Source organism: Phalangium opilio, unplaced genomic scaffold, assembly GCF_054372755.1.
Source record: "Phalangium opilio isolate 3A_F unplaced genomic scaffold, DU_Popi_V2 ptg000089l_1, whole genome shotgun sequence".
Taxonomy (NCBI): Eukaryota; Metazoa; Arthropoda; class Arachnida; order Opiliones; family Phalangiidae; genus Phalangium; species Phalangium opilio.
In genome coordinates, this window is record NW_028324194.1 from 5,034,626 (window position 1) to 5,050,922 (window position 16,297).

Genomic DNA, 16,297 nt, shown 5'->3' on the forward strand with positions numbered 1-16,297 from the left:
GAACCCACAAGTACCCACAACAACCCACAAGTACCCACAAGAACCCACAAGTACCTACAAGCACCCACAAGTACCCACAAGCACCCACAAGTACCCACAAGCACCCACAAGTACCCACAAGCACCCACAAATACCTACAAGTACCCACAAGTACCTACAAGTACCCACAAGAACCCACAAGTACCTACAAGTACCTACAAGCACCCACAAGTACCTACAAGCACCCACAAGAACCCACAAGTACCTACAAGTACCCACAAGAACCCACAAGTACCCACAAGTACCCACAACAACCCACAAGAACCCACAAGAACCCACAAGTACCCACAAGAACCCACAAGTACCTACAAGCGCCCACAAGAACCCACAAGTACCCACAAGAACCCACAAGTACCCACAAGAACCCACAAGAACCCACAAGTACCTACAAGCACCCACAAGTACCTACAAGTACCCATAAGTACCTACAAGCACCCATAAGTACCTACAAGCACCCACAAGTACCCACAATTACCCACAAGTACCCATAAGTACCTAAAAGTACCCATAAGTACCCACAAGCACCCACAAGTACCCACAAGTACCTACAAGCACCTACAAGCACCCACAAGAACCCACAAGAACCCACAAGTACCCACAAGAACCCACAAGTACCCACAAGAACCCACAAGTACCCACAAGAACCCACAAGTACCCACAAGAACCCACAAGAACCCACAAGTACCCACAAGAACCCACAAGTACCTACAAGCGCCCAAAAGAACCCAAAAGTACCCACAAGAACCCACAAGTACCCACAAGAACCCACAAGTACCTACAAGCACCCACAAGTACCTACAAGCACCCACAATTACCCACAAGTACCCATAAGTACCCAAAAGTACCCATAAGTACCTACAAGCACCCACAAGTACCCACAAGCACCCACAAGTACCCATAAGTACCTACAAGTGCCTACAAGTACCTACAAGTACCCATAAGTACCTAAAAGTACCCATAAGTACCTACAAGCACCCACAAGTACCCACAAGAACCCACAAGTACCCACAAGAACCCACAAGTACCTACAAGTACCCACAAGAACCCACAAGTACCTACAAGTACCTACAAGCACCCACAAGTACCTACAAGCACCCACAAGAACCCACAAGTACCTACAAGTACCCACAAGAACCCACAAGTACCCACAAGAACCCACAAGAACCCACAAGTACCCACAACAACCCACAAGTACCCACAAGAACCCACAAGTACCTACAAGCACCCACAAGTACCCACAAGCACCCACAAGTACCCACAAGCACCCACAAGTACCCACAAGCACCCTCAAATACCTACAAGTACCCACAAGTACCTACAAGTACCCACAAGAACCCACAAGTACCTACAAGTACCTACAAGCACCCACAAGTACCTACAAGCACCCACAAGAACCCACAAGTACCTACAAGTACCCACAAGAACCCACAAGTACCCACAAGTACCCACAACAACCCACAAGAACCCACAAGAACCCACAAGTACCCACAAGAACCCACAAGTACCTACAAGCGCCCACAAGAACCCACAAGTACCCACAAGAACCCACAAGTACCCACAAGAACCCACAAGTACCTACAAGCACCCACAAGTACCTACAAGCACCCACAAGTACCTACAAGCACCCACAAGTACCTACAAGCACCCACAAGTACCTACAAGCACCCACAAGTACCTACAAGTACCTACAAGTGCCTACAAGTACCTACAAGTACCCATAAGTACCTACAAGCACCCATAAGTACCTACAAGCACCCACAAGTACCCACAATTACCCACAAGTACCCATAAGTACCTAAAAGTACCCATAAGTACCCACAAGCACCCACAAGTACCCATAAGTACCTACAAGTGCCTACAAGTACCTACAAGTACCCATAAGTACCTAAAAGTACCTATAAGTACCTACAAGCACCCACAAGTACCCACAAGAACCCAAAAGAACCCACAAGTACCCACAAGAACCCACAAGTACCTACAAGTACCCACAAGAACCCACAAGTACCTACAAGTACCTACAAGCACCCACAAGTACCTACAAGCACCCACAAGAACCCACAAGTACCTACAAGTACCCACAAGAACCCACAAGTACCCACAAGTACCCACAACAACCCACAAGAACCCACAAGAACCCACAAGTACCCACAAGAACCCACAAGTACCTACAAGCGCCCACAAGAACCCACAAGTACCCACAAGAACCCACAAGTACCCACAAGAACCCACAAGAACCCACAAGTACCTACAAGCACCCACAAGTACCTACAAGCACCCACAAGTACCTACAAGCACCCACAAGTACCTACAAGCACCCACAAGTACCTACAAGCACCCACAAGTACCTACAAGTACCTACAAGTGCCTACAAGTACCTACAAGTACCCATAAGTACCTACAAGCACCCATAAGTACCTACAAGCACCCACAAGTACCCACAATTACCCACAAGTACCCATAAGTACCTAAAAGTACCCATAAGTACCCACAAGCACCCACAAGTACCCATAAGTACCTACAAGTGCCTACAAGTACCTACAAGTACCCATAAGTACCTAAAAGTACCTATAAGTACCTACAAGCACCCACAAGTACCCACAAGAACCCAAAAGAACCCACAAGTACCCACAAGAACCCACAAGTACCTACAAGTACCCACAAGAACCCACAAGTACCTACTAGTACCTACAAGCACCCACAAGTACCTACAAGCACCCACAAGAACCCACAAGTACCTACAAGTACCCACAAGAACCCACAAGTACCCACAAGAACCCACAAGAACCCACAAGTACCCACAACAACCCACAAGTACCCACAAGAACCCACAAGTACCTACAAGCACCCACAAGAACCCACAAGTACCTACAAGTACCCACAAGAACCCACAAGAACCCACAAGTACCCACAACAACCCACAAGAACCCACAAGTACCTACAAGCACCCACAAGTACCTACAAGCACCCACAAGTACCTACAAGCACCCACAAGTACCTACAAGCACCCACAAGTACCTACAAGCACCCACTGGTACCCACAAGTACCTACAAGCACCCACAAGTACCCACAAGCACCCACAAGTACCCACAAGTACCTACCAGCACCCACAAGTACCTACCAGCACCCACAAGTACCCACAAGAACCCGGGCAACGCACCTACAAGAGCTCAAATGCAATGTTTTTCTTGCTTAATATCCCTCTAACGGCGTGAATCACGACAAAAACGCCGTAAGTCCAATATAAAAAATTAGGGCTAAAATGCGTGTCTCTAACAGTGGTAAAACGCCGTAATTCCAATACCCAAAACAACGTAAGTCAAAGTATGTGTTAATAATGATAAAAATCGATACTTAAACTTAATTGATCTTAATGAAACTAAGAAAAGGCACATCTATAGACTGTTATCTTTCATTTAAGATGGTTCCCAAACGTAACGAATGATTAGTTTTCTTTATACACGATCCCAATTAAGGTCATTTTTCAAAAAAATCCCATGTTATGTCTATGGAAGAATATTGTATCTTTCACCAAATGTCTGATTAATTTTATGGATTCTAAAACCACCCTTTGAGGGTCTCACATGCGTAAAAGTTCGACAGAAACGTAAACTGAAACGTAAACGTACAAAAAACTTCGACGTAAACGTACTAGAAAAGAGAGTTGAAATTGTCTCAACTTTTTCCGTCGTAAAACATTTTACGCTAAGCTCCAGCCAATCAGATATGCGATCGGTGATGTCACTCACAATAAAAAAAAATGGCGGAGAGTAAAAAGAGTAGAGCGGATAAGCGTGCTGAATTGGAACAATTTGTTGAAAGAGTAAGAACTTATCCATGTCTGTATGATAAGAAAGAAAAAAACTATAAAGATACCGTGTTCAAACAAACGATATGGCAAGCCATTGGGGCAGCACATGGTTTATCAGGTTCGTAATATGTTTTAACTTTTAAGCCTCGGTTTAATGATATGGGCACTATGGAACTATATCCACGATCCAACGGGTAACCACATATAAAACCCCTGTTTGTTTTAAAGCAAAGGATGCAGAAAAATGGTGGAAAACACAACGCGATCGGTATCGAAGAGATAAGAGGCGAATTAAGGAAACGTCGGTTAGTGGTAGTGGTAGTAAGGAGGTTCTGAAATCGAACTGGGAGCTTTTTGATATCATGGACAATATTCTGAGTGGTATTGATGTTCAAGCAGAGAGGTATTTAAACTTTAAATCATATATTATGAAGGGTGTGAAATTTGTAATGCAATTATTGAATTATTTATAATGAAGTACAATAACAAATGACACCAGTATAAATCTTTGTGACACTGTTGATGACACTCAACTTAATCAAGATGATATAGACGATGTCCTTCACATCCCCCGGCCTGCTACACCAATAAATGAAAACCAGGAAGACGATAGCCGAAGCTCTTGTCAGGAGTAAATAAATAGTTATAATATTGTCCATATTCAATGAAATGCCACATGGCTCACTGAAAATATCTTATTTTAGACAAAGCAGGCCAGGTACAAGTTGCAGTAGGTCGAGTATTGACTCAAATAAACGTAGCAACACCCAAAGTCAGCTGCCACCAAAGAAAAAAGCTAAAACCATGGATATCGATGTTGCATTCAGTGATGCTCTGAAAACATTTTCAGACACATCAAGCACTATTGCCAGTGCTATTGTTACAAATAATGAATCCGAGCCAGCAGATAAAATCAAACTGTTTTGTGATTTATTGCAAAACAGGCTGAGGAATTTTAGTGGTAAAGACCAATTCGCAGTAATGAAACAAATCGAGTTGTTAATGTTAGAAAAAGAAGAAAAATATTTTTCATAAATCAAACCAAAATAAAGAAATTTAATGTTCATACAAGACTTTTATGTGTATGTTATTTACTTATTCATAGCATACTATGGCGGTAAACCACGGTAAACCATATCATTCTGCCATGGAACCTCCCCTTCTTCATTTAAGTATTTAGCTAGCTTGTCCCTTAATACTTTGGCATCCTGGCTATACATGTTTGAACCTAATCGATCATTCAGATTCGGGATATTTGTTTCGTCGCGCCACTGACCCGGAACAAGGTTGTGGTTTGCATCCTCCCTATCTGCATAACCAACTGGACAATATGTGTTGGGTACCTCGGTTAGTAAATAGTTATGAAGAACTAAAGCTGCTGATACTATGGAAGGTACTGCAGATTCACCATAGTTTAGGGGCCGTTTGAATATTCTAAATCGTGCAGAAAGAATGCCAAACGCATTTTCCACCACCCTGCGGGCTCTACTTAATCGGTAGTTGTAAATACGTTCATTATGATTAAAATTCGATTTTCGTGGGTAGGGCCGCATTAAATTAGTCTTCAATGGGAAAGCTTCGTCTCCAATGAAAAAATATGGGTATATGATATTTGATTTTGGTAAAAGTGCAGGTGGTGGAAGATTAATTGCATTTGTTAGCAAACGTTTCCCAAATATACACTTTCTAAAAATACCGCCATCGCTCTCTGAACCATAATGGCCAAAATCAACAAATAGGAATTTGTATGCTGAGTCCGAAACGGCAAGAAGTACTTTACTGAATGTGCCTTTATAATTGTAGTTTAAAGTTCCTGTATTTTTGGGGCACTCCATATATACATGCTTTCCATCGATACTACCTACACAATGAGGAAGTTGCCATCGCTTTTCAAACGCATCGGCTATTATCTGCCACTCCTCGGGAGTTTTGGGCATTACCATGTACTCATCTTTAAGGTTTTCCCAAATAACCTACGACAATTGAAGTTGAAAAACTATTCAGTATAACATATGCAGAAATCATATTGTGTACCTGACATGTTGATTTTACAATATGAGAAATTGTAGAACGCCCAACTCTGAATGCGTAGCTTAAGCTCCGATACGTTTCTCCGCTTGCTAAAAATCTGCAAATTTATTACAAATTAAATTAATTGATTCTATACAAACAAATCATTACCTTAAAGTAATCGCCAATCTATCTCTGGGAGAAATTGGCTCTCGCCAACGAGTAGTTTTCTTTTCAATTAATCTTCCAACTCTTTGCAGGATATTTTCAAATGTTACAGGGGTCATTCTCATAAATCTATATATAATATTCCAATAATTAGCAAGAAATGTATAAATAAATAAATCTGTGGCTATTCTTACTGGAAGTAGTATTCCTGATCATGATTCCGAAGCTGTGGAATCAAAGTATTACCGAATCCATATTGGTGTCTAAATTGAAATATCTTTCTGATCCATATCTTTTTCTTTTTCCTTTCTTTTAATTTTTTGTATGTCGCGATTAATACCAAAAGCTGGGCCGAATAGGAATAATACAAAGCCGCTAAACCTTTGTTAAGCGCCATTTTTCATGTTTGTTCGTTATTTACCGAAACAGACTCAAATAGATGGCACTGTATTCGAAATGTCGAATCCGACAAAGAATTTTTACGCTTCCTAGTGTGCGCCAAACCCAGAAACGTAAACGAAAACGGAGTAGAAAAGTAAAATACGTTTCAGTTTCTGTACCGCGTTTCTGTCGAACTTTTACGCATGTGAGACCCTCGGGGTTTTATATGTGGTTACCCGTTGGATCGTGGATATAGTTCCATAGTGCCCATATCATTAAACCGAGGCTTAAAAGTTAAAACATATTACGAACCTGATAAACCATGTGCTGCCCCAATGGCTTGCCATATCGTTTGTTTGAACACGGTATCTTTATAGTTTTTTTCTTTCTTATCATACAGACATGGATAAGTTCTTACTCTTTCAACAAATTGTTCCAATTCAGCACGCTTATCCGCTCTACTCTTTTTACTCTCCGCCATTTTTTTTTATTGTGAGTGACATCACCGATCGCATATCTGATTGGCTGGAGCTTAGCGTAAAATGTTTTACGACGGAAAAAGTTGAGACAATTTCAACTCTCTTTTCTAGTACGTTTACGTCGAAGTTTTTTGTACGTTTACGTTTCAGTTTACGTTTCTGTCGAACTTTTACGCATGTGAGACCCTAAACATCTTTTTTCTTTATAGAACTAACTATTAGTTGGATCTCTTTGAAATTTTAACCACATATTTAGGGCCCAAATTTTAGTTCACTGGCAAAATTTCAAAGCAGCAAACACAATACGAAAAAAGTTACGGCCAATCAGAGAACCCTCCTTTAGCATTAGAGGCAGTATCAAGTCTTATCTACCCACCATCAAGGGTACAACGAGAGCCCCTTAGCCATTCCAGCCCCTCCATACATTCCTGCCATAACATAAGGCCTATGAGTCGAATTAAGTTTCGGGACTATTCCGCTAGGGTCGACGACAGGCGATGCCATTAGAAGAACAGGAGTTTTAGCTTATAGCTTTTCCAGTCCATCTGTGTTTAATGATCTTAGGCTACCTACACTGAATAATCTAATAACATCGCTGAAATATATTTCAAGTGCAGTGAAATTGGCTAAACGCTATTAACGCTAATGCTTATATGTACAGTATAATGTATTAAAAGCGCACTTCAAACCGTTGGAAGAAGCGTTTGAATTGAAGCAAGATTTAACTAAATACCCAATTATCGAAGTGGATGAAATTAGTCGAATACTTCGGGAACTTCTCAGGAGGCCGTGAGACGAGAATCAAATCACTTTCCTGGAAGATCGGTGTCGGTATCCAATATTCATTTTGGTAAAAGTCTTCCACATTAAACATGTACATGAAAAAATGCAAATGCTAGAAAAAATACATTTATGCTTATCTTACGGAAACCAGTAAGAAAAATTCGTTTTGCCAAGTTTTTACCTCGTAGTCTTGAAGTATACTTTTTGCATTCCTTCCGTCTGCTTCTACGGATACTAAGTTCAATCTGGTTCACGAGAGTAAAAATGATGTTTGTGAGTTCGCACAATGTGCTTGTGGTACCAAAAGCGGATTATACTTCATACATAAAGTACGTAAGTCCCACTTTTCCTTAGCTTTGGCTATGGATTTCATGATATTCCCGAAGTAAAAACTAAGCAGACGAACAAAAAAGCTTTTAACCAATCATGAGCCCCCTAACCGTAGATAACCACTTTAATGCCAGACCAATCGGCTACGGCTATTACTATTTTCTAGCGTGGGACGACCTCGCCGTCGACAAAACCGGGAAGCCCGGAAGGCAAATTTGCGGTATCGTTTGGTAGGCGTTATAAAATATTCAAGTTTCGAAATTTTTTGAGACGATTACAAAGTCTTCAACTAAATATTATAAGATTTCCTTAAAATTTCAACATAAATATAGGTCTGCGAATAAAATTAGACACTAAAACTACGCTAAGCCTTGGCTAGATATCAGCGGCTGAGGCCGAGCGGCGCATCTCGAACCGCCGACGGCCAAGCTTGCCGTAACGGCGAGAACAGAAAAATACCTCGTTAAAAACAGATGCACGACGTCTTAAATAGTCCAAGCAAAAGCTACCCAGATTGATAACATTGTAACGCCTTACTCCCGAATAATCTTTGGTATTGTGAATAGTTTTATCTAAAGAATATTTTAGACACCCTACTCAGTCTTTATAGTAGTTCTCTAATTAAGGTACGTGATAAATCGGTTCTTTAGGCGGAAGGATCGGATGGATCCGAAGGAGCCGCGTTACTGAACTATTTCCCTCCGCGTAATGGGAGGTTCTTTCCTAGGAGCTTCGAGAATATCGTGCAGCTCCCCCAGGCACATGTTACGTACTTCATGTGAAAAGCCTAGCCTACCACGGCTTCTGGTGGTACGTAGACCTTATCGTAATGTTGTCGAAGATAAGAAGTGATCTAAAACTAAGGTCTAATGTTCCTGTTCCGACGCTGAACGGTTATCCGGTTTGAAGGTGGGGAAGACCCCTCTGAGAAACTAACTACTAAGTTTTAAACATTCATACCGTACAACTATTAATGTTGTTAAGGTAGAACTTGTAATATCGGTATGATTTTTTAATCCGGGAAGGTTCACAATTGGGTTTCCGAAAAAGTGTTTGAATTGTACCAGGAATACAAAGACTACTACTTGGAATCTTTAAGATGCCATTTTATGGGCCTGGGTGCTTGACTGAAAGGGGAGGGGGTGTAGAAACCGTCACCGTTGACGTCACGCATAATTTATTTGATCTTATAAACCACGTGACATTGACGTATTTTGCTACCTGCGCCGCGACTCCCGCAACCTATGCGCGCTGAACCCGAATGTAAACATGATACGTCGTTTGAACGAGTAGACCTAGGATTACGTTCCAAAAAAAAGGCGAAAATACTTGGAGACTCGCTTTCAGTTAAGAAATATTCCTTTTATCATAAGTTTATCATGCCTCTAAGTACACAAATATGGGCTACAACCGCGCATCTTACGCAGGCTACTGTGACGTCAGAACTCGTATAGCGCTAAGATCCGAAGAGAGAAAATTTTGAAATTTCCGTCGCGGTGCAGCCACCAAGCGGTCGAGGCGATTACTAAATGGGTCACGTGATAGGGTTTCATTAAAGGGTGTCAGACAAACACTATTGCCATAGGAGTAGCAGCCATTTCTCTACTTACAGGCATTATAAACTTATGCTTTTATTAGCACGAGGGTAATTCGAAAGACATCCGCCATTTTTCGCTGAAGGCTTGATGACACCTATGACTAATCACATATGGCGGTCTCATAGATGGACGGAGATTGACACTTAACCCTTTGGACAAAAGTTATCACTTGCGATTAGGACTGTTCACGAGTCGAGCTGAGCGAGCTTTTTAAAAGCTCGGCTCGGCTCGGAAATGATCGAGCCGAGCTGGCCCGATTAATATATAGATGTTTATAAAAATTGCTACTACCAACGTCAACCTTGAGAACGACTATAAATGCCATCCCATGTTTAGAGATGTAGTGGTTCAGTAAAACCCGCTCGGTAAAATATGGAGACGAGATATTTTTCCCACGCTTTATTTTATGTAAAATTACAACGGAATGCCATGAATAAAGAATAAAAGGAAAGCACTATATCAGTGACTAAGCTCGCGAGCCAGCTCGCGAGTCGTAGTGGCTCGATGCCTGTCGGCTCGGCTCGCCTCGACCATAAAAAAGCTCGCTCGTTAATTAATCGAGCCGCAAAAGTGGCGGCTCAGCTCGGCTCGAACTCGGCTCGCTCGTCACGAGCCCTAGCTGGCTCGAGCTCGTGAACAGTCCTACTTGCGGATATCTCGCTTAAAAAGTTACAGAATTGCGCCCATTCTTAGTTTAATTGAGGAAGGGAAGAAAACTTGACCACAAAATATATATCACTCTTTACAAGTCATTGTTATTTCCGTTTGGAGACTTACTTTACGTTTGAAGCCTGTAGAACAACCGCTGCCACAAAATTATAGATGTCTAAAAATGACTGATGAAAAAGTGACGCCTGTGTGAAAAAAGTATTTCGTGTTTAAAGGAGGAGTTCTGGCATGGAAGAAGAAGGGTGTATGGAAAGGTCCTATAGTGTTAAAGAGAGCGCGTTGAAAAATCGTTCAAAAATTTCTCTCTTCGGATCTTAGCGCTATACGAGTTCTGACGTCACAGTAGCCTGCAGAAGATGCCCAGTTGTAACCCGTATTTGTGTACTTAGAGGCATTATAAACTTATGTTGACACCCATTGTTATAATAAGTGTGATTAAATCCTTTCAGGGGTGTAAATGAACATTTGAAATGTGGACCCATAAAATCTGCTTTTAAAGGTGTTAAAATACACTGCATTTGGTGAGTGTACTTACTTTTAACGGAGTCATGGGTTGATAACCAGTTATTTAGTGATTTCTTTATTTAGTTAAAGCGCGTGGAACTCTTCGTAAATTCAGAGTATATGCGAGACACTGTATAGCCTTGGATCGTTGTTAGGGGGTGTACAACCTTAGTACTTTGGAAACCACACGGAGCATTGCAAAATGATTTCTTTCTTGTTTGTTCACGTCTTTAGGATAAAACGTTTAAGGGGAGGGGTGGCTAAGGAAATCCTTTGCTGGATTTCAACACTTTGTCTAACCCGGAAGTAGAATTCAAACCCTAAGATGAAAAAGCAGACTGACATCCGCCTCAGGGATTATGTAAATTACATAAAGTGGGTTTTTCACATTTCTAGAGGTCATACTTATTTTCGTTACGTTACACATATGAGTTTATTAATCGTACTAAGCAACTGTACAAAGAAGCAATTACAAGAACACTTAGTTAAATTTAATGGAAAGGACCACCAGTTTTGCATATTAATTCTAAATCAATGAGGGTCTAAAATTTCCGAGTAGTTTTTGTGTTTCAGATTTAGTTTTAGTTAATTATAAATTTAAAAGCAAAATGAAAATCGAAACATACGGATGCGCCATTAAAAATAATAATGTAATTAAGGATAATTATACTTTTCGCTGCTATTTTTGCGTTTATTATATTACCTATTTATAAAGGTTTTAAATAATTGTGGTCCTTTCCTTTAAAAAGGTGCAACAGTAATATCTTAAAACAACATCTTGACACAAAAGTTATACAAGTAGTTTTCAGTTTTTTTTTTACGGATTGAAATATTTCAATTCAATGTTAATGGTATTGAAAGGCGTTAAACTCCTTATTGAACAAGTTATGAAATTGGCCTTTCCTAATAAAACGAAAAAATGGAACTAACCTGATAGCAAAGTTAAAAGCCTTGTGCACTCAGGTTTATCAACTTAATACCTTTGAGTGGACCATTTCAAAGAGATCCTCTGAGCCCTTAAACGTTATTCAGAAAGGCCTATTTATTAATAGACCAAGAGCCAGTGGCCTGGATCTTGCCTCATAAAGTACAAAAGGTCTGACTATAGGAATGAGTTTAGTTTTGATGCTCATTAATAGATTTGGCCGTCTTACGCGTCACAGCTGGGGTATTTGAGGGGGGCGGGGTCATGTTTGACCCTAATGAGGTATGATTTCTTACCTCATGAGGTACATGAATAAAAAAGGTGGCAAATGATAGAGCTGGAAATGGCGATTCAAAATATATGAAATCTGACGTCATCAAAGGGGGCCATCAATAAATCAGACGGGGGTTAAAATGGTCAAATGAGGTATGAATTCTTACCTCATGAGATACATGTATGAATCCGGTGTTGTTTGATAGATCTGGTCGTGCTAAATAACAGAATATAAAATCTGACTGGAAAGTACGCGGCTAAGGTTTAATCTGACGGCCTGATTCTTGCGTCAGACTATGACAACTTCGTGCCTCATAATGCTTGATTCCCACTCGACAGAAAAAAATCGGTGGAAATCACACAGCTGACGGTAGAAATTTTAACTTACGCCGGCGTAGACTGTTCACACTACGACTGAACGTATTTGGTTCACGTGACAGATTTGAGTGGCTTCCACAACATCTACTTCGCACTCTGAATTGGTATCTTTGTCCCATTTTCGCTTAGATCGTACAAGAAGGGATATTTTCTAGCCTCCTCGATAAAGTCTTCCTTATTAACGTCTAATCTCTTTTTCCTTCCATTAGTTTCATTTTTATTTCTTGGTGGAATGTTTCCGATAAGCGTTGGTCAAAAAAATGGCGGCTATCAATCGATCTCGCGTATGCGTGCGCTCTTGAAATTTATGTCGTAGTCAGTGGGTTAATTTCATTGCCTGAGACACCGGCGTAACGTCGAACACGACCAAAAAATAGAACACAACTTACTCCCGGCCGAGCGGAAATTCCCTCGGGCTCGGCGTAATGATTTTTCGGTTGAACCCCTTTCTGCCGGGCTTCCGTCGTGTTTTCCGTCGAGTGGGAATCTAGCTTAAATGTAGCAGGGGTTATATTGTAAAAGCAGCCCCACTGATGTCAAGTATATTAAACTTAACTTGTTAGAGCGAGTTGCCTCTGATTCTAACGAGGTAATGTGGTAAAATATTTGGGACTCTGATAAATGAGATGAACTTAAATCGGCATCGTTTCTAAATAAAGCTATTTCAATTCGGGGGGTAAGGAGAGTTTTTGAAGCAAACGAAAGTACAAAAATACTATTACGACCTTAAATCTTAGAAAGCGGCCAATAAAAGTACAGCATGATTTTCACTTGGCGTAAATCACGACTTTTCGCCCGACGTCAAGCGACAACCGAATAAAAACATGGTTACGCTGGACAGAAATTACGTTGTGTGGCGATATTAGCTTTCTGTTTTTTCGGTCGCGTTCAACGTTAACGCTATGCGCGAGTCAATCAGCAATAAGCTTGAGTCTTGACGTCATTTTCAACCACGCGTGTTCGGAAAAAGACGTCCGCGGTCCGCCATGTTTTTATTTATTTCGTTCCTAATCGAGTCGGTTACTAGTACAAATCCCAGAGAATGCCGAAGTTTAATGCTGAAAGTTTTATTGAATAGGTTAGTAACCATCCATATATTTATGATATTTGACACAAAGATTACAGAAAAGAAAGAAAATAGATGGGTCGCAATTGGTATAATGTTCAGTTTATCTGGTAAGCCTTGGTTTCATTATTTGCGGGAACCACGCTAAGTGAAAACGCTATAACGCTGGGCGACAACGTGAAAAACAAATCTGACGTTTGACGTCCAGCTGCAAAGTCGTTTTTTTCGGTCAAGTGAAAACCATGCTATGCCACGCAAGGCGACTGTGAGAGTAAATTTGGTGTGACTGGCTGCTGCTAGAACGGAACTGACTCGAACTAACTGCTGTCGGACCTTTTACCCAGGATTCCTTTGGTTTATTTCGGAAAGGCCTATTAACTGAATGGTGACCTAGTTCCTAACTCTTTAGAAGAAACACCAGAAAATGAACCTCATGACTATGACGATAAACCGTAAATATTGATTATCAGACTGATTCGGATGATGAATCAGATGACGTTTAAAATGTAACATTTTTGTATCTCTCTTTGCATTAAATAATAAGTGAACGTTAGAAGGTTTCATTGAATGAGTTTGAAATAAAATGGGCCTGTGTAGAGCTATATCAGTTGAAGGGGGAAACGTCACAGTTGGGCCTGCCAATAAACGGAGCCGGTTTTCACCCTCCCTCCGTGCAGCCGTGGTAGAACTCTATGCTAAAGTTTGCACAAAATAAGGCACCTGGGCGGGGACTGGCGAAACACTGCCTCAAAAACTCTCCTTACCCCCCGAATTGAAAAAGCTCTGTTATTAAATGATGCCGTTTTAAGTTCATCTCTATATCACTGTCCCAAATTTTTTACCACATTACCTCCTTAGAATCAGAGGCAACTCGCTCAAACAAGTTAAGTTTAATATACTTGACATTAGTGGGGCTGCTTTTACAATATAACACCTGCTGCATTTAAGCAAGATTTCCACTCGACGGAAAACACGAACAAAACCAGGCAGAAAGGGGTGCGACCAAAAAATCTTTACGCCGAGCCCGACGGAATTTCCGCTCGGCCGGGCGTAAGTTGTTTTCTATTTTTCGGTAGTGTTCGGCGGTACGCCAGTGTCTCAGGCAATGATATTATCCCACAGACTGCGTCATAAATTTCAAGAGCGCACGCATACGCTATATAGATTGATAGCCGCCATGTTTTTTTTTTGTCGGAAACATGCCACGAAGGAAGAAAAATTTAACTAATGGAAGTAAAGAGTTAAGATGTTAATAAGGAAGTCTTTATTGAGGAGGTTAGATAATATCTCTTGTACGATCTAAGCGACAATGGGACGGAGATACCAATTCAGAGTGAGAAATAAATGTTATGGAAACCACTCTTACCTGTCACGTGACCCAAAAATATATCTTTCAAACTCAAAATTCAGTCGTAGTGTGAACGGTCTACCGCCGGACGACGGCGTAAGCTAAAATTTCTACCGTATGCTGCGTGATTTGCGCCGGTTTTTTTCGGTCGAGTGGGAATCTAGCTTTATGAGGCACGAAGCTTTCATGGCCTGACGCAAGAATCAGGCCGTCAGATTAAACTTTAGCCGCGTATTTTCCAGTCAGATTTTATATTCTGTTACTTAACTCTACCAGATCTATCAAACAACACCGGATTCATACATGTACCTCATGAGGTAAGAATTCATACCTCATTTGACCATTTTAACCCCCGTCTGATTTATTGATGGCCCCCTTTGATGACGTCAGATTTCATATATTTGGAATCCCCATTTTCAGCTCTATCATTTGCCACCTTTTTTATTCATGTACCTCATGAGGTAAGAAATCATACCTCATTAGGGTCAAACATGGCCACGCCCCCCTCAAATGCCCCAGCTGTGACGCGTAAGACGGCCAGATCTTTTAATGAGCATCAAAACTAAACACATTCCAATAGTCAGACCTTTTGTACTTTATGAGGTAAGATCCAGGCCACTGGCTCTTGGTCTATAAATACCATATCTATTGGAGCGTTTCAAAAAAACCCGAAGTGTTTTCTGGTGTGTATAATCGGTTATTTTAATATAAATATTACTTAATATTCAAACTTATACAGGGTTTTGGAAAGTCAATAAATAATGAAAGAACGCGTTTATCGAGCCCTACTGAGTGAGAAGTAACAAAGAACATGGGATGTACAACATTTGGTTACGGCCACCCAAACATTGGCCCCTTGAACAAGGAAATTTCCAAAAATGTAGAGTGACCAGCTTGTTTAGAGCTAATTGACGATTTCAATTCAATTGACGAACGTTTTGTACCTTTACTCAGCAGAAGGGTATGCAATGTGTAGAAAGTGCCTACGACGGTAATGTCAAGTCAATCCCAAGTTTCATGGTGTTTGAAGATCTTAACGCAAACTTTCCTTTGCGGAGGTTAGGTCGAGGTGCACCTGCAGTAGAGTGGCCTGCTCGATCAGCAGATTTGAACACGTCCGAGTTTTTCCTTTGGAGCCACCTGAATGACGTAGTCCATGAAAGTTATGTTCTTGATGAGGATAATTAATAGTTGTTAAACTAATCGTGATCCTTCATTCATTTTTCAACGTGTAAGGGAATCGTTTGTAAGACGTGATCATGTTTGTTTTAACGCGGGTGGTGCAAACTTTGAACAATTTTTATAATTTTTATCTATTAAAGGTTTAACATTGTTAATAAAATAATTGCTTTGGCCACGTGTCATGGCGTTGTCAAAAACTTGTTAATTGAAACAAACGCAAAGTGGGATCTTCAAACACCGCGAAACTTGAGATTGGCTTGACAATACCGTCGAAGGCATACTTCTACACATTTTATACCATTCTGCTGAGTAAAGGTACAATTAGATTGGACGCTATAGAAATTGTGGTATACGG

The 16,297-nt window shown here is 40.9% G+C and overlaps 1 protein-coding gene across 1 annotated transcript; it reads left to right on the plus strand.

Moving 5' to 3' along the window:
- Positions 1–3,627: 3,627 nt before the first annotated feature.
- On the plus strand, positions 3,628–4,921 carry LOC149647141 (uncharacterized). The gene is made up of 4 exons (XM_089849996.1): positions 3,628–3,966; positions 4,077–4,251; positions 4,327–4,479; positions 4,553–4,921. The coding sequence occupies exons 1-4, from the start codon at positions 3,798–3,800 to the stop codon at positions 4,881–4,883; spliced, it is 828 nt and encodes a 275-aa protein (XP_089706122.1). The 5' UTR covers positions 3,628–3,797; the 3' UTR covers positions 4,884–4,921.
- The last annotated feature ends 11,376 nt before the right edge of the window (positions 4,922–16,297 follow it).